This window comes from Mangifera indica, chromosome 14, assembly GCF_011075055.1.
Source record: "Mangifera indica cultivar Alphonso chromosome 14, CATAS_Mindica_2.1, whole genome shotgun sequence".
Taxonomy (NCBI): domain Eukaryota; kingdom Viridiplantae; phylum Streptophyta; class Magnoliopsida; order Sapindales; family Anacardiaceae; genus Mangifera; species Mangifera indica.
Window position 1 is genome coordinate 3,880,377 of NC_058150.1, and position 24,119 is coordinate 3,904,495.

Below are 24,119 nucleotides of genomic sequence, written 5' to 3' on the forward strand. Positions count from 1 at the left end.
CCTTAGGTTTATATGCATACAAATACAAGAGTTTAATATTTTCACCAAGCCTTAAAAATGTCATATTTTGTTGAATTATCATCATTTTCTATTTTCCTTTTAACATGAGCCATCATGTTGTCCTCCATGGAGCTCCATTGCCTTTGACACCTAGCCAAAACTATAAACTTTGACATTTTGGACAATCTTGCAATGTTAAAATTAAATTAAATATGTAATTTATGTAATTTTTTTCTAGGATTTAAAATAATAAAACACCCCCAATTCGTAGAGGGATACAGCAAAAAGAAAATTTATGCTCTAGTCCAGAAAACTTATCATTATTTGAGGAGTGGTTAAAATCGAATAAACCCTAAGTAAGATTATTTTAATTAATTATCCAATTTTTGGAATAATTAATATATTTGAAAAAAATAAAACCGAAAAGACCTTGATGTCCCCATGAAAAATAAACGATTTTTTTCGCGTATTGAAGAGTCCGTGCTGCGTGCTTGCGTTGCATCTCTAATTCTAAATAGCCGGCTTCAAAATCCCAGCAGAAATCGACTCTCCTACTCTGGTTAGTCTTCTAAAACCTCTCTATATACAATCTGAGTGTCACGGCATGCATAGGTGCTTTTTATAATTTCAGTCCTCTTTGATTGAGCTTCTGCCCGCTTTAGATTTTTTTAGAATTTTTTCTTCTCATTATCAACAGAGTTTTTGTGTTACTGTTTGGTTTAAGGTGTTTGATAAAAGGCATAGGATAATTTTTCAAATTGCAATAAACATTAAAGATACCTTTTTTAAAAAAATATTTTTCAAGTTCCGTTTGTCTCTTTGCTATGATACTTTTTTTTTTTGGAAGGAGAGGAAACACTTGTTTTGTTTATTGTGTTATTGTTAGTTTAGCTCGTCTCAATTTTGACTTGTTTCTTGCCTTGTGTTTAGAGCTCAGCGTTCTTTGAACTAATAACAACTTATTTAAGCGAAACCGGCTATGGAGAACGGTGAAATCCCTGAAAACGCCAATGAACGTATGCTTCAATTTCTCTTCCTAATTTTGATTATGTTGATTTTTTGGCTTTTGTTATGTACAAGGTTACATTTTATTGAATTCATCGGTTTTGTTTTGTTCCTCAGATTGCCCAGGTCCCCAGTCAGAGTCTGCAGGAAAATCTGACACCTGCCGAGGATGCCCTAATCAAGAAGCTTGTGCTACTGCTCCTAAAGGCCCCGACCCAGGTTCTAACCTTTTGCATTTTCTTTGCCTTTGTCTTTATATTTATAAGCTTTTATATAATTGCTGGCTGCAACTTAAATTGGATTTGACTAAGTGCGATTGGAAGCCTTAGTACATTTGGATGGATTATGCTAGTTAGAAATCAATTGGGGATGTTGTTTTATGTGAGCCCACTTTCATTGGTAAAGTTTGTTTCTTTCTGGTGAGAAAAGATTCCCTGTTTTAAATGGCATGGCTAGAGGCCAAAATTTATACAATGAATTTAACTTGACTGTAACTAATTTCTTTAAGTAATATGGTGCTATCCTTTCATGTTCTTAGAGATTGAGGGATTATGTTATATTGTAGATTGCAGTCTGACGTAAAAATTAATCATATAGTATGGTGCTGTTAAGAGATTGGAGATATTATCTCACAAGATGATACAGGATCACTTTTTGGCTTTCTAAAATCTTTATAGTTTGGAATCAATTTGGTATGTTGCCGTAATTGTTGTGGACTTGATTTTGAGCGGCTTTATAGTTGACTGCTGTGCAAGTGTTGCCTATTTATTTATGGGGTTGTGGTTTCTATAATGCAGATATCAGATCATGTATTGGTCAGGTTTTAAAATCACCCACTAGTTCAGTAGAAGTATGAATAATTGTGATAGTTACAAGTCTCTCTAAGTCTAAGCAGCTCAGCTCATGCACCATTAATTTGTTAGTCTTCAAGATAGTCTTTATTAGCTGTTAAATTAATTAGTCTTGAGAGAATTTTAGTGAGGATTTACTTTCTCTAAATTTATAAGTATTTTGATTACAAGGAAATTCTCTTACTGATACCTGTCATTTTAGTTGAAATAAATTAGATGCTACTGAGATTAATGCTGTTGTGGTGTTCTCTTATTTGATTTAATTTTTATTTGTATGTGAGAAGTTCTTTGTTAAGTTCCTGGTTAAAACTTAATGTGTTTAAGTGTAATAGTTGTTTACTATGAACGAATGACAAGTATTACATGACCTTATCTATTATATTTGAAGCATGGAAATCAGGTAAAGATTATGTGCACTTAATCTTGTCAAGAGTGTAAAAATATTTCAGCTTTGTCAAACTCACATCTTTAGGTTTAAATTTCACCTTTTGGGTTTAAACGGACTGCCATCATAGGCCATATTGCATGTTTGAAAGCAATGATTAGTTATTTCTTGTATGCCAAAATGAATATTATCCAGAACCCCAAAAGTGAAGAATATACTTCTTTTTTGTTTCTGATTTAAATTTTATTACTATTCTTTTGGAAAGTTTCTTTCATACTATAACTTACCTCCCATGGAAAATGTAGCTGTGAGAAGAAATGCATTAAATTTACTATGATAGGTATTGCCATCGCTGATGCAAATTGTTTCTTGTACAACTGATCGCAGCACTTATATGCTTAACATGTTATTTTGCCTAGAACATATTTTCCATCTCATGAGTTGCTTGTTTTTTTATTATTTTATGTATTGGTTTCTGCAGACTTGGTTGCTATTGCTGAAAGAATGGCTACAGTTAAGCATAAGATATTGGTTCTATCAGGTAAAGGTGGAGTTGGAAAAAGCACAATCTCTGCACAGCTCTCATTTGCATTAGCGGCTATGGACTTCCAAGTTGGTCTCCTGGACATAGACATTTGTGGCCCCAGTATCCCGAAGATGCTTGGCCTAGAAGGTCAAGACATTCACCAAAGTAACCTTGGTTGGTCTCCTGTTTATGTGGAATCCAACCTTGGGGTTATGTCCATTGGATTTATGCTCCCCAACCCTGATGAAGCTGTCATATGGAGGGGACCTCGGAAGAATGGACTCATCAAGCAATTTTTAAAGGATGTATATTGGGGAGAGATTGACTTTTTAGTTGTTGATGCACCGCCGGGGACCTCAGATGAGCACATCTCTATTGTCCAATATCTCCAGGCTACAGGAATTGATGGTGCAATCATTGTAACTACACCTCAACAGGTTTCTTTGATTGATGTGCGGAAAGAAGTAAATTTTTGCAAGAAAGTTGGAGTTCCAGTTCTTGGAGTTGTTGAGAACATGAGTGGCTTATGCCAGCCATTAACAGATTTCAGATTCATTCGGGGAGCAGAGAACGGTGAGCAGATAGATGTGACAGAGAATGTGATAAAGTATATGAGAGAAAAGGCACCGGAAATGTTGGACTTGCTTGCCTTGAGTGAAGTATTTGATACAAGTGGTGGCGGTGCAGCAAAAATGTGCATGGAGATGGCAGTACCTTTTCTTGGTAAGGTACCTCTGGATCCAAAGCTTTGCAAGGCGGCCGAAGAAGGAAGATCTTGCTTTGCTGATCAGAAATGTGGGATTAGTGTGCCTGCATTGAAGAGTATCATTGATAAACTACTGGCCGCAAATCAGTGGAATCAAGAACTGCAAATGAATGAGTAAAGACGATTGTTCATCGCGGATTATGTTTGCTACCTGATTGCAGTGAATCATTTTTGTTTTTTACTTTGTTTAGAACTTATTTACAGTTTTCGTTAAGAGTTTGTCCTAAAGCTGCTCAACTTGCCATGGATCTTTGTGGTGGTTGGTATTTTAACTGTCTTGTATTATAAGAAGATCCTTGTATCTGAATTATTGATAAAGAACTTGATTTTGATGCTTTTCGCACTGAGACTGTAACAGAATTTTGGGTTGTCACTAGTTTAATTTTATGATTCAATGATTTAATATTGGTTTATGTGGGCTTTCATAATTTTATTTTTTATTACATTTTTCTATTAAAATACTGGCAATGTACCTTAAATTGGGTTTTCATTTATTATGTCAATTTGGAAGATTTAAAAGGATCCTATTTTTTAAATTAGAACTTATAAATTTTATTATATTTACACTTTAATTTTAGGGTTGTTAATTGAATTTAAAATAGACATATTTCGATTTTCAAGGATATATAAATAGATAAATATCTTTAAACAATTAACTTTACAGAAGATGAATGAGATAATGTTGAAAGTGTTAAATAGTAATGAATTTTGCTTGTCTAATTGCAAAATTAGCACCGCATTGGGGTGTCTTTTGACATTTTATAAATTGCATCAGGTTCATGTAATTGCAATGTATTATAGGTGATTAAATTGTTTTAAGCTAACTTTGATTCGAAGCACAAACTTGAATTTTTCTTAGGTCTCAAGCTCAAGTGATTGACTCATAAAATCAAGTTATAAACTTTAAATTTTTCTTTCAAATTAAATTTAAATTAAATTCGAATTACTTTTTAACTTTTTTAAACCAAATTTGAGTTAATCCATAGTTAAACTCGGCTTGGCTCTACGTCATCTCTACTCTTACTATAAGCCAAAGTCTATCTCATAAGATTCTACACCTGTAAAAACAGTTACTCACCATAACTATAGAACAAAACTCTGCATTTTAAGTTCCATTTTTTACCGATTCCAAACCGTTGATAACGTGAAACCACAATTATAAACTCTTATCATGTGACAAACACGTTTCTTGAAATCAACGGTGATTATCTATCTAATCAGAGATATGAGTTTTAAGTTTTTAGATCTATATTTATGTAGATTCATATTCAACTCTGGTTTTTGTAAGTGGGTTACGTATGCACGTGGGTATTTGTAATTAATTTAAAAAAATATTGTATCTTAAGTTTTTATGTTTTACTTAAGAACTTCTTAGAGTTCATTAAGCATGATTGTATACTAAACAAAATATAATTTACAACAACAAAAATAATATTAATTAATCATATTCGATATATTTGTCTGGTCCTACGAAAATAACATGAATAAGTCTTTATCTCTCAAGTATTAGATGTCTATTTTTTTGGCCCATCACCATATATCTCTTTGCTATATTAACTATAATTTCCTTAGGTATGTATATAATACTTACTCTAATAAACATCTTTTTAAATAATTGTCCCAATACTCAAACACTTGCCTACTTGGTGTTTTTCTTGAAATTTTGTGAAACGTCCAATAATCTATTATGTTTTGTAACATTATTTGGATGATATTGTTCTTACGTTACGAGTAACCGTCATATAGTGAAAGACTATTTGTTTTATTATCTTCAATAGCGTAATAATATAATAAACATCATAATGATCTTCAATTTTGTACGACATCCTATTGGTGAAGTTTTTAAGTTTCAAAGTTATATAGATGTTTTCTGTCTTAGATTTATATGCATACAAGAGTTTAATAATTTCACTAAGCCTTAAAAATGTCATATTTTCTTGAATTATCATCATTTTCTATTTTCCTTTTAACATGAGTCATCATGTTGTCCTCCATGGAGCTCCATTGCCTTTGGCACCTAGCCAAAACTATGACTTTTGACATTTTGGACAATCTTGCAATGTTAAAAATTAAATTAAATATGTAATTTATATAATTTTTTCTAGGATTTAAAATAATAAAACACCCCCAATTTGTATAGAGATACAGCAAAAAGAAAATTTATGCTCTAGTCCAGAAAACTTATCAATATTTGAGGAGTGGTTAAAATCGAATAAACCCTAAGTAAGATTATTTTAATTAATTATCCAATTTTTTGAATAATTAATATATTTGAAAAAAATAAAATCGAAAAGACCTTGATGTCCCCATGAAACATAAACAATGTTTTTCGCGTGATGAGAGTCCGTGTTGTGTGCTTGCGTTTTAAGTCCCATTTTTTACATTATGTAATGACGAGTCATCATGTGAAAACAGTCACCCACCGTAACTTTAGAACAAAACTCTGCATTTTAAGTCTCATTTTTTACTGATTCCAAACCGCTGATAACGTGAAACCACAACTACAAACTCTTATCATGTGTAAACACGTTTCTCGAAATCAATGGTGATTATGTTTGACTAAATCATTTCTCGGCAAGAGGCCTGTCACCCTCCCACTATATAAACCAAATCAACTTCACTCTCTGTTTCGTCATTCGAATCATAGATCATCATGGCCAAGATCAAGATTGGAATCAACGGTATATGCATTTTTGTCTTCTCAATCTCTGTTTTATTTTTATCTAATTCGTTGATTTTATCTACTTCTTGGTTGAAGGATTCGGAAGAATCGGACGTTTGGTGGCCAGAGTTGCTTTGCAAAGAGACGACGTTGAGCTCGTAGCTGTTAACGACCCTTTCATTACGACCGACTACATGGTGCCGGCTTCTGTTTTTATAATCTAAGTTTAGTGTGTGTGTGTGTGTATAAAATAAGATGTATACGTATATATAAAAGATAGGATGAGATGATTTGAAGCTTCAGATAAAATCGAATACAATAATGTACTTACGATGATTTAACTTGGATATGTAGACGTACATGTTCAGGTATGATAGTGTTCATGGGCAATGGAATAAGCACGAACTAAAGGTCAAGGACTCAAAGACTCTGCTTTTCGGGGATAAGCCTGTCACAGTTTTTGGTGTCAGGTATGTATTATCCTCCGTCATTCTTTAACCAAACACTTGTAAATCACGACACAGAAATTGTTACTTGATTTGTTCTATTAATCAGGAACCCTGAGGAGATCCCATGGGGTGAGACTGGAGCTGAATACGTTGTCGAGTCCACTGGTGTTTTTACTGACAAGGACAAAGCTGCTGCTCATTTGAAGGTTTTATATCATTTTTGCTCACATCTTTTAATTTTCTCTTTTAACCTCTGATGACATCAGACTTCGATAACTTTTTCAATTACAAAAGCTCTTTTTTTATCGCCTTCGAATTCTTGGAAATTATCTGGAATTCGAATTATGAATACCCTTTAATCTGTATGTAATAGTGAATTCTACTGGTTTTACTTTTATAACCATGTCATTATTACTATTCTGCTGGTTCATTTAGTCGGCTCTATTGATGGCTTCACAGGGTGGTGCAAAAAAGGTTGTTATTTCTGCACCAAGCAAAGATGCTCCCATGTTTGTCATGGGTGTGAATGCCAATGAATACAATAAAGACATTGATATTGTTTCCAATGCTAGTTGCACCACCAACTGTCTTGCTCCATTGGCCAAGGTATTTTAATTCATTTTCTTTTCTCCCTGCTTCATGCAGTTCTAAAAAGTTTCAGGTTTATATATCTGATTTTTTTTTTAATAAAAGAACTCAACAAATGTAACAGGTTATTCATAATAAATTTGGTATTATTGAGGGTCTTATGACCACTGTCCACTCCATTACTGGTGAGTATTAAATGAATATAATTAATTCATTAATAATATAGATCATTGAATATGTTTGCTTGACTTGTTGTTCCTTATTGTTCAGCTACTCAAAAGACTGTTGATGGCCCTTCAATGAAGGACTGGAGAGGTGGTAGAGCTGCTTCTTTCAACATCATTCCCAGCAGTACTGGAGCTGCTAAGGTATCATAATCATTATTTACTCCTCACTTGCATATAAGAAAATCCACTCTCATAACTCATTTATTTTCATGGTTACACAACTAAATCGGCTGTCATTTATTCAATCTTGTCTAGGCTGTTGGTAAAGTCCTGCCAGCATTGAATGGAAAACTGACTGGAATGGCATTCCGTGTTCCCACTGTGGATGTATCAGTTGTTGACCTCACTGTCAGACTCGAGAAGAAGGCCACTTATGACCAGATCAAAGCTGCTATCAAGTAAGGATGATTAATTCTGGGCAGTCCTATGCAACATCATTCCTTAAGTTACCTTTCTCTTGTATAGGGAGGCATCTGAGGGTGAAATGAAAGGAATTCTTGGTTACACTGAGGATGATTTGGTGTCTACAGATTTTCTAGGTGACAGCAGGTGAGGTTATTTAATCATTTATGCCTGAACAAATGTCAGGTCTAGGTACTAGTTTACTGGGATTCACATTTCTATCAATTGCATATTATGCAGATCAAGCATTTTTGATGCCAAGGCTGGAATTGCCTTGAACGACAACTTTGTGAAGCTTGTCTCTTGGTACGACAACGAATGGGGCTACAGGTTTGTATTAATATCCACACACAATGCAGGCTAATTCTACATAATTTTACCATGAAGAAGAGGTTGATAAATTGATGATTTTGCTTTTATTATTTCTAAAGTACCTGTTGCTTGGTGTTGCAGCACCCGCGTGATTGACTTGATCGTCCACATGGCTTCCTGTTAAAGAACGAGGCGTGGGATTGGAGATGGGACTGATTGGCATGTTGCCAAAGGGATTTGCTTAATTCATTTTCTTTGTTTGGGCTTCCGATAACATGTTTTTTTGAGAAAATTTCTTGCTGCTCGGAACATGGTATCCGGTTATTTCGGTTAAATATTATGGTATTATTATGCATTACCTTTCCCCATCATTGTTGTTTGAAACTGACTCTTCCAGCCCTTTGTGATAATACACATCCAAATTACAGGTGAGTTTGAAGCAAATTTGTTCAAACTCAAAAATAATTTCGATTTGAATAAATCTAAAATAAATTTGACTCAAACAAATTTAAATCTGAAAACTAAATATTTTTAAATTTGATCTTAAATTTTAAGAGTGTTCGATTTGTTAAACTCATAAATTTGAAAAATTTTGATATAGACTGATTAAATTGACATCGTTTTAATAAATATTTATTAGAATTTCATTATTTTAATTATTTTTTGCTTAATTATATTATCAAACCATCAAACCAAATTCAAATTTAACTTTGAATCTACCCTTAATATCCATTATGAACATAATGATGTTTTGCAAGTTTTTCGCATATGAAGAATTTGCCCGTTTATTTTTTTCATGAATGAACCACAGACAGGACCCACCAAAAAATGAAAGAAAAATTAATCCTTGTGCTGGACATGGACTTATCTTAGCTCCTCTGTAAATCCTGACATAAGTTCAAAAATTGGGCATCACTACTGAAAACCGGACTCTGATTAGGCAAAGGACAGACAGAGGTGCAATACAACCTCTAGTTTGGACTTTGAAGAAATAATCAGAGAAATCCGAGTGTTATGAATTAAACACATGTTTATAAACCAGATTGTGTGTATAATTTCCATATTTATGAAATAAGCTATAGCCTTCCCTGTCCTGTTACCAATAACAATGGACCATCTGATAGATGAAAAATGAAAGGCCGAGCAACTTTGTTCCCATATTTGCAGCCCCACAAGAAGATGGAAATAGTCAAGATCAAGACAAGAAACCCATTGTTTACATCAAAGCACAAGATTATTACAGAAGTTCTTGAATTAAAAAATCTAATGAAAGCAAAAAGAAATTCCAGTAACTAAGCAGGGGCAACTTTCACAACTTGAACATGCCCTAACCACATGAGCAGATCCTGCAACATGGAAAAACATATTAAATCCAGCAACCAAAGGAGCTACACAAAAACAGAAAGCAAAAAAAATCTAAGCCAAAAAAATCTATACATGATATATGAAAGGAAGACCAAAAAGAATCAAATGGAAAGTTCTACTCTACCCACAGGGCTCTCAAAAGCATTCCTTAAATCAAAATGTCAATGAATAACCCAGAACTGTGGAAGTTTGGAAAATGTAATGATTTAAATTTATATTATAGGAAAAGATCCAAACACACTTACAAATCAAGTATCAAGAACTAATGATTGTGAACAGAAGTTGCAAAAATATCTGTCTACAAACATGCTTATATATTGATATCAGACAACAGACAGAAGAAATGCGTCCAGCACAAATCACACAATATTTTTTAACCCATTCAACTTAATGTCTTTAGAATAAAGCCCTGATTTCCATGACCCAAATTATGCATTCCAAATACAACATAAATGACCTGTTATTCAACGGCCGCCAGCCAGGGCAGGGTTTAGTGCCAGAAGCATGTTGTTCTTCCCACCAGGTAGGTAAGCCACATTAGAAGACCTAGCCAGAGTGGCTGCAACTTCCCTTGATGCTTCAATCCTCCTCAGCTCAATCAATCCCATACCTGCCTTAGAAGTTGCATCAGAAATTAGTTGTGCAGCCTCACTTTCACCCTCAGCCCTAATAACTGCAGCCCGCCTTTCCTGGTCAGCCTTCATGACAACAAACTTAGACCTCTCCGCCTCCTGCTGTGCCACCTGCTTCTGCTCCACTGCCCTTGAAAATTCTGCCCCATATGACAAGTGTGTGATAGCCACATCATCCAGCACAATGTTGAAGTCCCTCGCACGTCTGATCAGGGACTCTCGGACCAATGCAGAAACATGGGGACGCTCAGTAAGAAGCTGATCAGCATTGAACTGTGCAACCACAGCCTTAAGGACTTCATTCCCAATTGATGGAAGCACCTTCTCGTCATACTCAAGTCCAAGATGTTGGAAAATGTAGGGCAGCCGTAAAACCTATCACAAACATCAATTATTACTGACTAAAAATGAAAAAACAGAAACAAGTATAGGGTATAAACAAGCATCAAAGTAGATCTTTATTGAATTCAAGGTTACATATATTTATGAAGTACGGCTAAGTGAACAACAGAAACTATATTCAAATGAATGCCAGTTTTCTTTTGGGAAATATATTTACATAATTTATTATTGACTAAAATTTAAAAAAAAAAAAAAAACAAGTATAGGGTATAAACAAGTATCAAAGTAGATCTTTATTGAATTCATATTTACATATATTTATGAAGTACGCTAAGTGAGCAACAGAAACAATATCCAAACAGTTTTCTTTCAGGAAAGATTACTTAAGGAGACTACAAGCCATAAGAAATTGGAGACTTCTGTTCATAGAGTACACAAGAACTAAGAAACATATTCCATTAGTTTCCCTCATAATTATCAAAGGGATGCCTCAGGTGACACTTTACTCAAGGCAATGTAGCCATCACCTTGAGTATAGTCAAAGCAACTAATGGTTCAAAGGCGATTGCCTTTAGCACTTTTTTGACATTTTTGGAGAAGCTTTAGGCATTGGAAAACCATGTTTTATTATCACCTACACTATCTTCGACTAAATTTGAGGGCTAAAAACAATTTCTAGATAATTTTCGATAGAGTCTTAAACTTTTCAACAAGTTTTGGGCAATTTACAGTCAGATATAAAGGTTATTGACAATTTTCGAGATCTTCGATAAGGTTTGAGGTCATCAGACAAATCACTAGCGAGTTCAAAGGTCGACAATGAGTTTTAAGGTCGCCGAAGAGGTTATCAACAAGTTCTAAGATTATCGGAGAGTTTGTTAGAGAGATTTAAGATCATTAAATAAGCCGTCTTTCACTAATCCTTTATATAGTTGTCAGAGAGGTCTAGGTATGATAACTAGTTGTTAATATAGTTTGAGACTGCTAATGAAGTTGTCGATCAATTTTGTATTGTCGGTGTGGTAAAAGATTATTTTAAACTTAATGGAAATGAGAATTTTTTTAATGGAATTTATGTAATTGCCTTAAATAAAAAAGGCCTTCGCCTTGCCTTTTTGCCTAGGCAATAGGAACAACATTGCCTTTTGGCGTTTTTCGCCTTTAACAACAATAACTTACCCCTCACACTGATCATTATTATCAAACCAAATAAAGGGAATTGTTCTCCTTTTTCCTTTATCAGTCCTTCAGAAATGTAATCTCAAACTTTCATTCAAACAAATTCACACACTCTTCACAATATAGAATTAAATTTCTATCTTTTGCAATGCAAAATCCATTTACCTGAATCTATTTTAATATACAATGGCAATTACTACAATAATGAACGCGAAATGGAATTCAAATTTTAGGCTTGGGTGCTAGATTTATCACCTCAGGGCGAGAGAGAACACGGAGGGTTAGGTTGACCATCTGGAGATCTTTGGTTCCAGAAATGGAAGAGAAGGTGTGGGGCCGGGTGCGGATATCGAAGATGAACGGCTTCTGGAGCCACGGGATGAGGAAGTGGGTCCCTTCACCAACGGTCTCATCGATCACACCACGGAATCTGTCAAAGAGCACGGCCCGCTCGCCTCCATCAACGGTGTAGAGCGACGCATTTACCACGGTAGCGGCCGCCCCAAGCCCGAAAGCAGCGCGAGCAAGGTTGTTCAGAAACGATATTGCGGCTTGGCTGCTGCCCATTTTCAAAGCACAGAAGGTAGGGGTTTTAGTTGGGGTTTAGTTTAGAGGTGGGAACAGAGTAAGAGGGGGTGTGTGCTATGCTTGTCTGTATGAAAATTAGAGAGTAGGGTTTTTCTGATAATTAGAAAATTTGATGTGAGTAAACTATTTTTCCAATGTAAAATTAAAAAATAATTAATTTATAAAAAAAGAGTATTATATAACAAAAATTTTCAACTTATACAAATTAATGTGGTATTAAATAATTTAAAAAGATATATCATTTAGAAAATTGTTATGAGAGGTAGGGTTGAATTCGAGCTGAATCGAGCTCGAACTCGCTTGAGCTCGACTTCATAATAATTGAGTTCGAGCTTGGGTTTGTTGAGCTTGTTATGCTTAAGCTCGAACTCAATTCGAGTTCAATTTGATTCGTTTTGAATTCAAATTTTTAATTAATTCGTTACTAAAACAATATTGTTTTGTATCAAAAATTTTAATGTACAAACTTTCACAAGAAAGCTCGAGCTCAAGCTGGCTTAGGACTGACTCCTTTCAAGCTCGTTCGAGTCATACTCGAATTCGAGTTAGAACGAGTTCGGCTCGAATCCAACTACAATGAGAGGTATTCATAACATAAGTTAAATACCCATTATAAAATGTTGTCCTTCAATAAACATAGTTGTAAAAGAGTATTATAAAAAAGTTTATAAATGTACACCTACAATGTGGTACTAGAACAGATACACATATATTGTAAACTCCTATAATTTAGGAGATTCACATGGCTTGAGTGTCAAAATTTTTATTTCAATTTAGTCCCATCAGCATGGTAATGAGATGATATTAAAATGTTTCCACCACAGGATTTGAAATAAAATTTTGTGTATATTGCATTTTTTGTTATTCGAGTTTGAGTATATAGATGAACCTCACATAGTGAGAGAAAAAGAATAAGAATGTGAGATTCAGATGTGAAAAGGAAAACGAGAAAGAATCTAGGATAAGAAACTTTACTTACTCAAGAGATTTCTACTCATTTATTTTCTTTCATATTTTGCAGCGGACAGGTGGTAGTAGTGACGGCATAGAGATGGGTTAATCAAGGGTAAGCATGGAGGCACATGTTTTTATTAGTTATATGATGATATACACTCTTTACCAGGTTTAATGAGGTTTATTTTGTTCAATTTAATTAGTTTTGTTCGATATTACTGTCCAACTTAGGTATTTTATATTATGGAAAAACACTTGTGTTTCTCAGAAGAAATAAAATTTTTTAGTGATTCTGTGATACATTCGGTTCATTTTGTGACTTATTTATTTTTCCGATTGCAGTTTCGGCAGATTCAGATATCAACAGCTGTCATTGGTATGCTTTGCAGATAGTTTTCTGCTATTAATAAATTCAGTTTGTTGATATCTGTATTATATAATCAGTGCTCTATTGCCTCTGCATTGTATTATATGCTGGCATTCACTGATAGTTGTGCTTCTTAATTGAACTGCAATTTATAGAAAAGCCCTGTTAGGACGTCTCAAGGGATTTCAACTTCCCTAAAGCTCAATGCTCAACTGGGCATAAAGTTTTTTAACCACAATCATAGCACCCAGGGCTGAAAGTAGAGGATTTTAGAGATAGGCAAGCTGTAGAAAATGGAGTTTTTGATCCCTCTATTTAATCATTAACATTGATGTTGCAGGATAAAGTTATGGCATTGAACAATGTCGGATCATTGTGAAGCTCCATTATTATGAAGTAGACTGTTGGGGAGGTGGGCCTATGAACATTTGCAATTGGAACTGGTAAAGCTAGGAAGGATGCTAAAGGAGGTGCAGCCACAGATGCCCCAAAAGCATCAATTTTGAGCAAAGAAGTCAAGTGAAGAAAATTGATACTTTTCTTTATGAAGATCTAAAAGGAGCAAGAATTAAGGAAAAGAAAATTTTGTGGGAGGCATCATTTCTTTGTCCTGTGTTATGCATTTTTTCTTCTGGGATTCCTTCAATGTAGTTGACTTGCATATTGTAGAATTTGTGAAATGCAATTGAAGAGAAAGTATCCATGATTTAACAGATCTCTGTTGCTATCACTACTTTTTTTGTTCTCTTTATTTCTCCATTTGTTTTTTTTTAGAACCTTAGTTACTGTTATAGAAGAATATAAATTTACAACGTCACTGGTGAAATCATTTGATTTGTTGCCATGGTACCCTACTTTCTACTTTCCTGATAGTTCGGCTTTAACCCAGTGTAAATTTATTATTACAGTTCTCATAATGATAGTTTGTTGTTGATGCTACTTTCTACCATGGTCGCATTTGTGCTATGGCTTATACAGATTATCTACAGAAGTCGCATAGCAGAAGACCTCTTGTATTACATGTGTTATTCTGCCATAAAATCTTCTTTGTTGTTTTTACAGAAAATATCAATGACCCGAACTCATTAAATTGTTTGGTTGTTAGTCGAATATATAGGTTCATTGAATTATTCAACTGGGTCCGAAGTTATGTGCTTGACATCAAACATAACAGGTGGAATCAACCCCTTGCTGTCCCTCTTCCCCAACTTAAAATAGTGGGGCACCAAGATTTGTTCTTTTTATCTCTTGGTTTTTGCACACAATTTTGACATACGATTAGGTGTTATGATTAAGTGTTATTTTATCTTTAATTCAACTGCATAAGAGAATTTCATAACTCAAGATTGGTGAGAGTGATAAGGATGGATAGGCATGCTGATGGGCATGCAAAAGTGAGTGTGCAATGGTTGCATGGTATGTTATTGCTTGCTAGAAGTGCTCCAATCATAAGGTATGCACAATGTAACCAAAGACACATTGAAGGGAGATTAGATCATCTTTATATAAACTGAATGGATGTTGGAGTCACTCTTTTAATTAATCGAAAGCAAAATGAAACCAATGACTTTAAGCTAACAAGTCGGAAAATTTAGCCCTAGAATAAAGCGTTGGGACTTGGTGGTTTGGTACATTGAGACTGCCCATGTGAAAGTAAGGTTTCGTATAAAGAAAGGAAAGAGACTAATAGAACTTATAGAAGCATGAAAATTATACAAAACAGGGATACGAAATTGACATCACATGGATTATTATTGTTTAAAAAGCAAGTTTACCCAACCAAACCTAATACAGCCTTTTGAGCAGCCATTCATTCCCAAAAAGTTAAAGCTGCCCTGCTTCCCTCATATCACATGGCCTTTGCTTTTTGAGTTGGGTGATTCAATTCAACATCCAATTGACAAACCCACGTACCCAATTTGGGTCACCAAATCTTAATTGTGATCTCTTCCATGTTTTGTCCATGGTCATTAAAGTGACAAGGTCGCCAAACAAACTAATATTCAACCTCACATTAAAAGCTTTAGGCACAATATCAAATCACATGCAAGTTTTATCCTATATCGAATATAAACTTTTGGATGTTTCAACTTAAAAAGATGTCTACGATGGATAGAATTCCTTAGTAATAAGACTTCTGATAGTTGTTGAATTAGAAATCAAGCATATTCAAAATCATCTCTTTGGTACAAAGTGGCATGAATCCTGAGCTCACTGCAGAAACCATTGAAATCCTCAAACAGCTTTCTCTCTTGCCGAATAAGTATGCTATACATTGTTTCAGTAGATCGCTGGTGGATTTAACCACCAACTATTCGCCCCTTGTTACAATGCCAAGAATTCAAGCCTCTGTGGCTTCATTTTTAACAGAGGACCCTGGTGATCTTAACACACTGATATATCTTCCCACAATAAACATGACAAATGGTAGGTGGGTGGGCTGACAATACGTGCATTCATATTATATCTGGCTGACGAAATTAAATACATTGGGGTCACCTGATATTACAGGAGTTCAATTGCACAATCCACCGACCATTCTTAATTTCATTATAATTCTAGACCAAATCTTCACGAAGCAGATGAAAGTAATTGGCCAGCATTAGACTTGTGTCTTCTTATCATAAAGTTAAAAAGAAAAGAAAAGAAAACCCTTCTTCTCATGTGCTCCTAATTGTTGAAGATTAGTGGAGATTCTGAGCAGTCTTTTATTTTCATTCAGCTCTCCTTTCACTCTCACTGAAACAGAATCATTTGACTGAAACAAAATGGAATATTTACTATTTGATTATAAACATAAGAGATATGGGATCACCTCTCAAGATTTGAATGTACAGTAAAATCTTGGAGCCACTATTGCAGCTTGTTTGATATCCACTCCATCTATCACCATCATTATACAAAAAGGAATCTTACCTTATTATAATGTTTTCTTTTTATTCTTATTATTTATTATTACTATTTGTTCTCCACCATGAAAAGCCTAAAATCATGTTGAAGACCAATATCCGTTCCTGTCTTGTTCTTGCAACACTTATATTTTGGCCCTTATAACTATTTTCTTCTACTCAAGGGGGCTGCTTGCATGCTAGCTTTTTGGGCTTCCTTTGTGTGAGCAATCATTTCTATTTCCTTTCTGATATCATCTGTTTGATATTGTTTATTTATTCTTCCCATCACTCTGTGTCATCTTCACATGTTGGGCAGGCGTTAAGGTTTTTCTTTGTTTGCACACTTGTCTTGCATGCCTTTTTAGTTAATTTTTTACCTCATAAATCTGGTTGTCGATCTACTTGTACTAGCTGTATTAAATTTTCTGCTTTATGTCCTGAAGTTGAATAGGTTAACATTTCTTAAACCTTCAATTAGAAGAGTTTGGTTATCATATTTACTATTATAACTACTTCTTGGTTTACCTTCTTTAACTCTTCAGTCATTCTGCTGTTAGTTTCTCAGGCATGAATTTTTCCGAAGGGCCTGGATTGCAATAGCCAAAGCAGACCAGCAGTTGTAATATCTTCTTGTTGAGTTGTGCTAAATTTTGCTTCCATTTTGGATTAATTTTCCCTTTAAGTTGGGATATTTTTCTGGTTGAATCCTATTAGCTGTATATTTTGTGGCCATAAGATGCCTCCTACATACTTCCCTCTTCGTTGGGAGAGCACTGGAGACCATTGGTGGTATGCTTCTCCCATTGATTGGGCAGCTGCTAATGGCCACTATGACTTAGTTCGGGAGCTTCTTCGCATAGACAGCAATCACCTTATCAAGCTCACCTCCCTCAGGCGAATTCGCCGCCTCGAAACTGTGTGGGATGACGAAGCACAGTTTGATGATGTTGCCAAATGTCGTTCCAAGGTTGCTAGAAAACTATTTCTCGAGTGTAAATCCAAGACTGGAAAGAATTCTCTCATTCGAGCTGGTTACGGCGGATGGCTTATATACACTGCTGCCTCGGCTGGAGACTTGGGTTTTGTTCAAGAACTTCTTGAAAGGAACCCACTACTTGTTTTTGGAGAGGGAGAATACGGTGTTACTGATATACTTTATGCCGCAGGCAGGAGCAAAAACTGTGACGTTTTCAGGCTAGTCTACGATTTTGTGGTATCTCCGCGGTTTTTGACAGCAAGAACTGGAGAGTTGGAGGAGAATATTGGGGATATTCCTTCTGCATACAGGTGGGAGATGAAGAATAGAGCTGTTCATGCTGCAGCTAGAGGAGGAAATTTGAAGATCTTGAAGGAGCTTCTTGAAGATTGCACTGATGTTCTGGCTCTTAGAGATAAGCAGGGCTCAACTATCTTACATGCAGCTGCTGGTAGAGGCCAGGTTGAGGTAAAACCCCAACTACTTCTTGCTTAGTGTATTGTTTGTTTTAGAAATTACTCATGGATCTGAATTTTCTATATACAAATTAAAGTCTACAAAATTCAGATAATAAGCTTTTCCTTCAAAATGATTTACTCCGGTAATCATTGTTGTTGTTATTTCAGATAGTGAAAGATCTTATAGCATCATTTGATATCATCAACTCCACAGACCATCAAGGCAATACAGCCTTGCATGTTTCAGCCTACAGAGGCCAACTAGATGTGGTTGAAGCACTGATTTCTGTATCGCCATCACTGATCTCCTTAAGAAACATTGCTGGAGAAACTTTTCTCCACACAGCAGTGTCTGGTTTCCAAACTCCTGTTTTTCGTAGATTAGACCGACAGGTTAAGCTCATGAAGAAGTTGGCTTGTGGGACTAATTTCAACATTGAAGACATCATCAATGCCAAAAGCAATGATGGAAGAACAGCTCTTCACATGGCCATAATTGGGAATGTTCATTCTGAATTGGTGCAACTCTTGATGTCAGCTCCATCAATCAACATAAACATGCGGGATAATGATGGAATGACTCCGCTTGATCTCCTCAAGCAACGGCCACAGTCTGCATCATCAGATATACTGATGAGACATTTGATTTCAGCTGGGGGAATATTTGGAAGGCAGGATTATACTACAAGAATAGCCATTGCCACCCACTTAAGGATGCTGGGGAATGGAAATAGCCCTGGAACTTCATTTAGAATCTCTGATACAGAAATATTCTTATACACAGGCATAGATATTGATTGCAATGTTGCTGATGAAGATAGAGGAAGAATGAGTCCATCTTCAACAGCAATGAATCACTTTGATTCATCCAATGAGAACCAAAGGTCTTCGGTTGATAAAAAACCAAGTTCTGTAAACATTGCAGCACAAAGACTGAAAAATGTCTTCCACTGGCCTAAACCGAAAGAGAGAAAGAAATCAGCAGATGAAGGCTTACTGGAGACATACAAGAAATGTAACACATCAGATGAAACTCCAACTCCTCTGCGACAGAGATTTTCAAAGCCTTTATCAGCTTCTAACAACAAAAGGACACTATCAGTGAGGAGTAACCAATCCAGCCCAACTGCCAAGAAGAAGTTTGCCTCAGGAATATTGTATGGAGTTGTGCAGGCCCTGCCACAAGTAACTGTCCCACGTCGCTCCCGTTCAAGTTCCTTTTCAAAATCATCCATTTCTTCTCCCAATTCAATGGACAAACAAAAGGGTGTTTTCATTGATAATGAAGTTGCTGGACCATCTGGCTCCAATCAACTGTTTGATGAAGAAACATCAAACACAATTCGGAAACAGGACTCCAAGAGGTTGAAGAGCTTCTGCTTTGGGGGATCAGGTCTGACTGTGAAAACGCCAGGGAGCCGGCCACGACAAAACCAGAACATCAGTCCTTCCATTGTCTCAGTGGCTTAAAATTACTAACATAGAAGAGCCTGAGCGAATTCTTGCATTATATGCAAAATTTTATGTACTTGTTAGTTCATTGTCTGTCCAAGTTAAGTTTCATGTAGTAGTTGAAACATGCTTGGTAGTTCCAATTTCATGTTGTATCTGCTAACTTCTGGTTAGTTTCTGAGAGGAGAACTAGAGAAGCAAGTGAACAAGGTGTTAGTATTGCATTTTGAATTGACTCCTCTTGTAAATAAAACAAAACCTTTATTTTCGATCAGCTTGAAGTAAAAGTACTCGATGGTTAAATTGCTTAAACTCAAACATCCACTTTTTGCACGTAAAATGTTATAGGCTGCATCGTAATTTCATTTTGCAGGAAGTAAGGTTCCATGAATAGAAACTGTGTTGGATGGTGGGAGGGTACACTTCAATATGCCTGGTTGATAAAGGGCCTATTGTTGAATAGATCAGCAGAATAAATTAGAGGTGAGGCCCTATAGCAATCTGCCAAAATTAATCAAAACATAGCTCACCGAGCCAACCAACATTAAGCTTAAGTTTGAATTGAGTGTTGAACTTGAGCTTGAAAGAGTTAGCAGGTGACTCAACTCGTTTACAATCCGCATTGAACTCCACTTGATCTCATAGGCAAAAACACTGCACAATAGACTTTATCATCTATTCTGGCCTTCCTCGTATTTGAAGTTGACCTGCTGGTGCTTGTGAGTCTCCTGTGCAAATCAACTAATATGGTGGGTCAGGTTAACTCATTTCGTTTAGTAGTATTTGGTGGTGTTAGGAGCTTGGGCTTTGGTAAACTAAGTTCAGGCTGACTGTGTGGGTTGCATCAAAGATTATTTGGGCTTGGGTAGTGAGTGTTTGGGTTTGAGTTAGGGATTGATATGTAGGTTGGAATTGTTAATGTAGCCGGCTGAAATGAATGAGACGTGTGGGTTGCAGTATATTTATTAAAATAAATATGTATAATATTATTTATTTATAATATTACGTGTAAAATATATCATTTTGTTTTCTGCAACCATCACAGCAAATTCTTTAAATTAGCCACATTTCTGAGTTGAAAAGGACTGAGATATTTGGATATCATTTTTTACTTAAAAGGCCTAAGAAGTCAATTCTCTATGGTGACATAATTCCGAATTAGTAGTCAATTTTGTTGTTTACACAAACAACTGAATTTGAAATTTTTGCAGGCAGGCCTGGCCTAGTACAATAATTTGTATCAGCCGAGTTGGTGTTGAATTCGTATATCAATTTTCCTGGGTTCAGCGAACGGTTTCGATTTGCTAGTTTAAGTTTAATTGTCGTATTTAGTCAAGGAGGCTGCCTTCTAAGACTCATAAGCAACCTTGGAAAAGTGACCGTTCTTAGAAGATATAGTGTAAGACTAAGAAATTGTGTATTTTATTGATGAGGAAAACTAGGTCACCACAAGACATGAAAATTAATCAATGAAAGCATGGTGTGTACACGGCTTTATATTGTAAGCTAAATTCCAATATGTTGACTTGAAAAAATGTTGCGAGTTCAAGTCGTTTTGCAAAAACTACAACTAGTATGCTCAAATTTCCACAAAGTGGCGTGAAAATTTCTAATAAATAGACTTCCACTGTGGCTTGCCAATGGCATCAAGCCAGGCCCACTTGTCGAATAGAATCCCAAAATTCATCTCAATTACCTCACTTAATTGGCTTTTAAAATTGACTAATATTCTACATAATTGAGAATTAAATAAGATATTTAAATGATGTGTTATTATATAATAAAATATTATTTTTTAAATAATTTAAAATTATTTAATCATATAATAATACATATTTGTATTGAATGAGAATAGTTTTATTGATTGATAGAATTACGGGTGAATACGAACTAAACTAAATTTGAACATTTTTTGACTTAAGTTTATCTCAAATTCTTTAAGTCAACATTAAAAATGATTTGAATTTATTTCGAGTGAAAATGATTCGGTTTAAGTTTAACTTAAATTTATAATTTAAATTCATGACTTAAATATATGACTTAAATTATAGTTTAAATTTGTGATTCATTGATAAAACAATATTGTTTAATAATTATTAACATAATTTGAATTGAACTATAAATCAAATCTGAACTGAATTGAGTCATTTACCTAACTCGTGAATCAAATCGAACCAAATATGAATTCAGTTTGATTTCAAAATAATTCAAATCTTTTAACTCAAATTTAATTCAAATTTAAACTAAATAAAACCGAATCAAGATGAGTTAATTTTTGAACCTAAACCAATTAGGTTAGAATCCAACACTAAATGGAATATGACAACTTAATACAACTTTCAGTCTAACCAGAAAGAGCATAAAAAATTCAATATGAACACAAAGTTTAGTCGGTTTGTTGGCAAATACACCCGCCCCATACGAAACATTAGCCAACCCTTTAATTTAATATAAAGAAAACCCGAACCAGATTCTCATTAGAAAGATTGTGCGGCTAGCTAAGCTTTATCCAAAAGATAAAGAAAGGGAAGTCAACTTCGCCTTCCGGTATGTGTATAATTGTTCAAATAAAAGACTCAATCTCTATGATAGTTTAGTTTTAATTTTTCATCTCTTTGTGAAATTTTTACCCACTTGGTAGTACTCAACCCGTACACTTGGACTGCTTTTTATCTGTTGAAATTACTTTAGAAATTTGCGTTGATATCTCAAGAACTACATTCTAGGCCACGAAAATAAATAAATAAAGATATCTGCCTTGGCCCCTGTTGAAGTTGAAGCCTCTCTTTCAGTTTAAGTTCACATGCATTGATTCCCCCAAAAACTTCAACGTCAGTTTCTTCCTCTGTATGGTGGAAATTAATGATCATTTTAAAGGAAATTAATACACACTTCCTTCCTCAAGAACATTGACTTGCCAAACCATCCAAACGCACCCAGACAAAATAAACAGTGCCCACTGGCCCTATTTTTCCTTCACAATCAATCAAAGCAAGAGAGACAGAATATTTGTACATATTTTTTCGTGTATAATTAAATACATATTTTATATATTATTATATGATTAAATATTTATTTATTTTTAATTTAAAATTATGTAATTATATAATAATATTTTAATAATGTATTTAAAATTTTACTTTTGCAACAATTGGACCATTGGAAATCAGTGGACAGGTCAGAAACATTTAACGGCGGTCAATGTGCCACGTGCTAATTAATTAGTAGAAAAGTCTTCTTGTAAAGATATAATTTGCCAAGCAACAAATTAAAATACGCTAAACAGTGGACCATGACTTTTCAATAATATTTTAATCTAGTCAATTTGTGTATTGATTTATAAATTATTAATTTAAAAAGTTTTTTTCAATTTTCTATTTGTATGATTTAGAAAGGGAATAATTTATGTCACTTTTTTTAAATATATAATATAAAATTAATTTGAAATATTAAACAAAACATTTTGAACTTACAAAGGTTTTGTCCATGACATGCAACATCGGATCTTAAGGAGCAATCAATGGAGCTAAAATAATAATGGAAACATTTAAAAAACTAATTTTATAAGAAAAATTAACAATTTAATTATTCAAACATTTAAAAAATAAATAAATAAAATAACTCTTCCTGATAGTTTGAACATATAGTGTTGCATTTACATGTTTCAAAACATGCAAATAAGTCCCTGCAATTTAAGATGGAAATCCTAACTATCACAAGTTTACCATTCACATTTATTGCTAATCACTCCAATGGAAATTGCCCCATCCCTACCGGTGCTCCATCTTGGTTAATGCTAGTTTATTCAATGTCCACGTCAGCTTTACTGGTTTTTCATCAATAATGCATACTTCTGTTTTGACGTAAAAAGAAACCTAACAAACAAGAAAAATGTCTTCCTGCAATAAATAGGCAATTCGTTTTTTAGACGTCCAACACAAGAGAAACATCTCACATGTCATAAATAATGATGGTGACGTATTTATGACAAAATAATAATAATAAAAATTGCATATATTTTCATAAAAAAGAAACAAAATAAAACGAATTCAACCAGTCCACAAAGTATGAGCAAACGGAGAATGTAAAGTAGGTACAGCGTTTATCTGAATCTATAGCAAATGTGAATTGGTCAATGGTCGCATGCACAAGCGATGGCGGTGTATGCGAATCAAGCGGCCGCACTCCACGGCAGCCTGCAATTGAAAATTTGAAACTCTTCAACGTTATTACGTGACTTAAATCATTAGGATATGTTATCACCAAATAATGTGGCAGGTCATAAGCATACAAGAGATTGTTCAAAAGTGACATTATATAATTAGGGTTGATTTAAACTCCCAAATTTGACAAAGCATTCAACACTTGGAATTTTATCATCATCATCATTGGGTCAATGGTGGTGGTGGGTAGGCATCTATCATCTAATATATTAATAGAGAAAATATCTTAGGAAATATATATGTCTTCGGATGAAAATATCTCGGGGAGAAATACACGTCTTTTTTTTTTTAAATCAAGGACTCCTTTTTTTATTGAATTTTATCATCATCATCATCATCATCATTGTGTCCATAGTAGTGTGTAGGCATCTATCATCTAATACATTAACGAAGACAATATCCCAGATAAAATGTACATATTTTTTTTGTTTTAACCATGAAGTCAATGGTGGTGCTGGTGGGTAGAATCTATCATCTAATAGATTAACGAAGAAAATATCTTTAGTGAAATGTATGTCT

General features: G+C 34.6%; 4 protein-coding genes and 1 long non-coding RNA gene across 9 annotated transcripts; 4 read left to right on the plus strand and 1 right to left on the minus strand.

Annotated features, from left to right (window-relative positions):
- The first annotated feature begins 404 nt into the window (after positions 1 to 404).
- LOC123196986 (cytosolic Fe-S cluster assembly factor NBP35-like) lies at positions 405 to 3,946 on the plus strand. 3 transcript variants are annotated; one of them, XM_044611156.1, is made up of 4 exons: positions 405 to 559; positions 933 to 1,016; positions 1,123 to 1,224; positions 2,723 to 3,946. In XM_044611156.1, exons 2-4 carry the CDS (start codon positions 980 to 982, stop codon positions 3,649 to 3,651), a joined length of 1,068 nt encoding a protein of 355 aa, XP_044467091.1. In that variant the 5' UTR covers positions 405 to 559; positions 933 to 979; the 3' UTR covers positions 3,652 to 3,946. The 3 variants fall into 3 exon arrangements, with proteins under 3 accessions (XP_044467091.1, XP_044467093.1, XP_044467092.1); XM_044611158.1 differs by having other exon boundaries at positions 451 to 559; positions 938 to 1,016; XM_044611157.1 differs by having other exon boundaries at positions 546 to 612; positions 931 to 1,016.
- A 2,116-nt stretch (positions 3,947 to 6,062) lies between these two features.
- LOC123195954 (glyceraldehyde-3-phosphate dehydrogenase, cytosolic-like) lies at positions 6,063 to 8,541 on the plus strand. Its single transcript, XM_044609831.1, has 11 exons — positions 6,063 to 6,214; positions 6,292 to 6,392; positions 6,550 to 6,665; positions 6,751 to 6,850; positions 7,104 to 7,250; positions 7,357 to 7,417; positions 7,503 to 7,600; positions 7,715 to 7,857; positions 7,925 to 8,008; positions 8,102 to 8,191; positions 8,315 to 8,541. The coding sequence occupies exons 1-11, from the start codon at positions 6,187 to 6,189 to the stop codon at positions 8,355 to 8,357; spliced, it is 1,011 nt and encodes a 336-aa protein (XP_044465766.1). The 5' UTR covers positions 6,063 to 6,186; the 3' UTR covers positions 8,358 to 8,541.
- A 728-nt stretch (positions 8,542 to 9,269) lies between these two features.
- Positions 9,270 to 12,364, minus strand: LOC123195490 (prohibitin-3, mitochondrial). Its single transcript, XM_044609220.1, has 3 exons — positions 11,947 to 12,364; positions 9,996 to 10,545; positions 9,270 to 9,519 (listed from the first exon to the last, which is right to left on the minus strand). The coding sequence occupies exons 1-2, from the start codon at positions 12,256 to 12,258 to the stop codon at positions 10,003 to 10,005; spliced, it is 855 nt and encodes a 284-aa protein (XP_044465155.1). The 5' UTR covers positions 12,259 to 12,364; the 3' UTR covers positions 9,270 to 9,519; positions 9,996 to 10,002.
- Positions 12,365 to 12,569: 205 nt separating this feature from the next.
- On the plus strand, positions 12,570 to 14,313 carry LOC123196923. Of its 2 annotated transcripts, XR_006497763.1 has the most exons (4): positions 12,570 to 12,862; positions 13,301 to 13,345; positions 13,576 to 13,609; positions 13,941 to 14,313. It is a non-coding gene; the product is annotated as an uncharacterized LOC123196923 (long non-coding RNA). The 2 variants fall into 2 exon arrangements; XR_006497762.1 differs by having other exon boundaries at positions 12,581 to 13,345.
- Positions 14,314 to 16,163: 1,850 nt separating this feature from the next.
- LOC123195484 lies at positions 16,164 to 19,651 on the plus strand. 2 transcript variants are annotated; one of them, XM_044609206.1, is made up of 3 exons: positions 16,164 to 16,711; positions 17,057 to 17,935; positions 18,094 to 19,651. In XM_044609206.1, exons 2-3 carry the CDS (start codon positions 17,228 to 17,230, stop codon positions 19,393 to 19,395), a joined length of 2,010 nt encoding a protein of 669 aa, XP_044465141.1. In that variant the 5' UTR covers positions 16,164 to 16,711; positions 17,057 to 17,227; the 3' UTR covers positions 19,396 to 19,651. The 2 variants fall into 2 exon arrangements, with proteins under 2 accessions (XP_044465141.1, XP_044465140.1); XM_044609205.1 differs by having other exon boundaries at positions 16,166 to 16,711; positions 17,049 to 17,935.
- Positions 19,652 to 24,119: the final 4,468 nt, after the last annotated feature.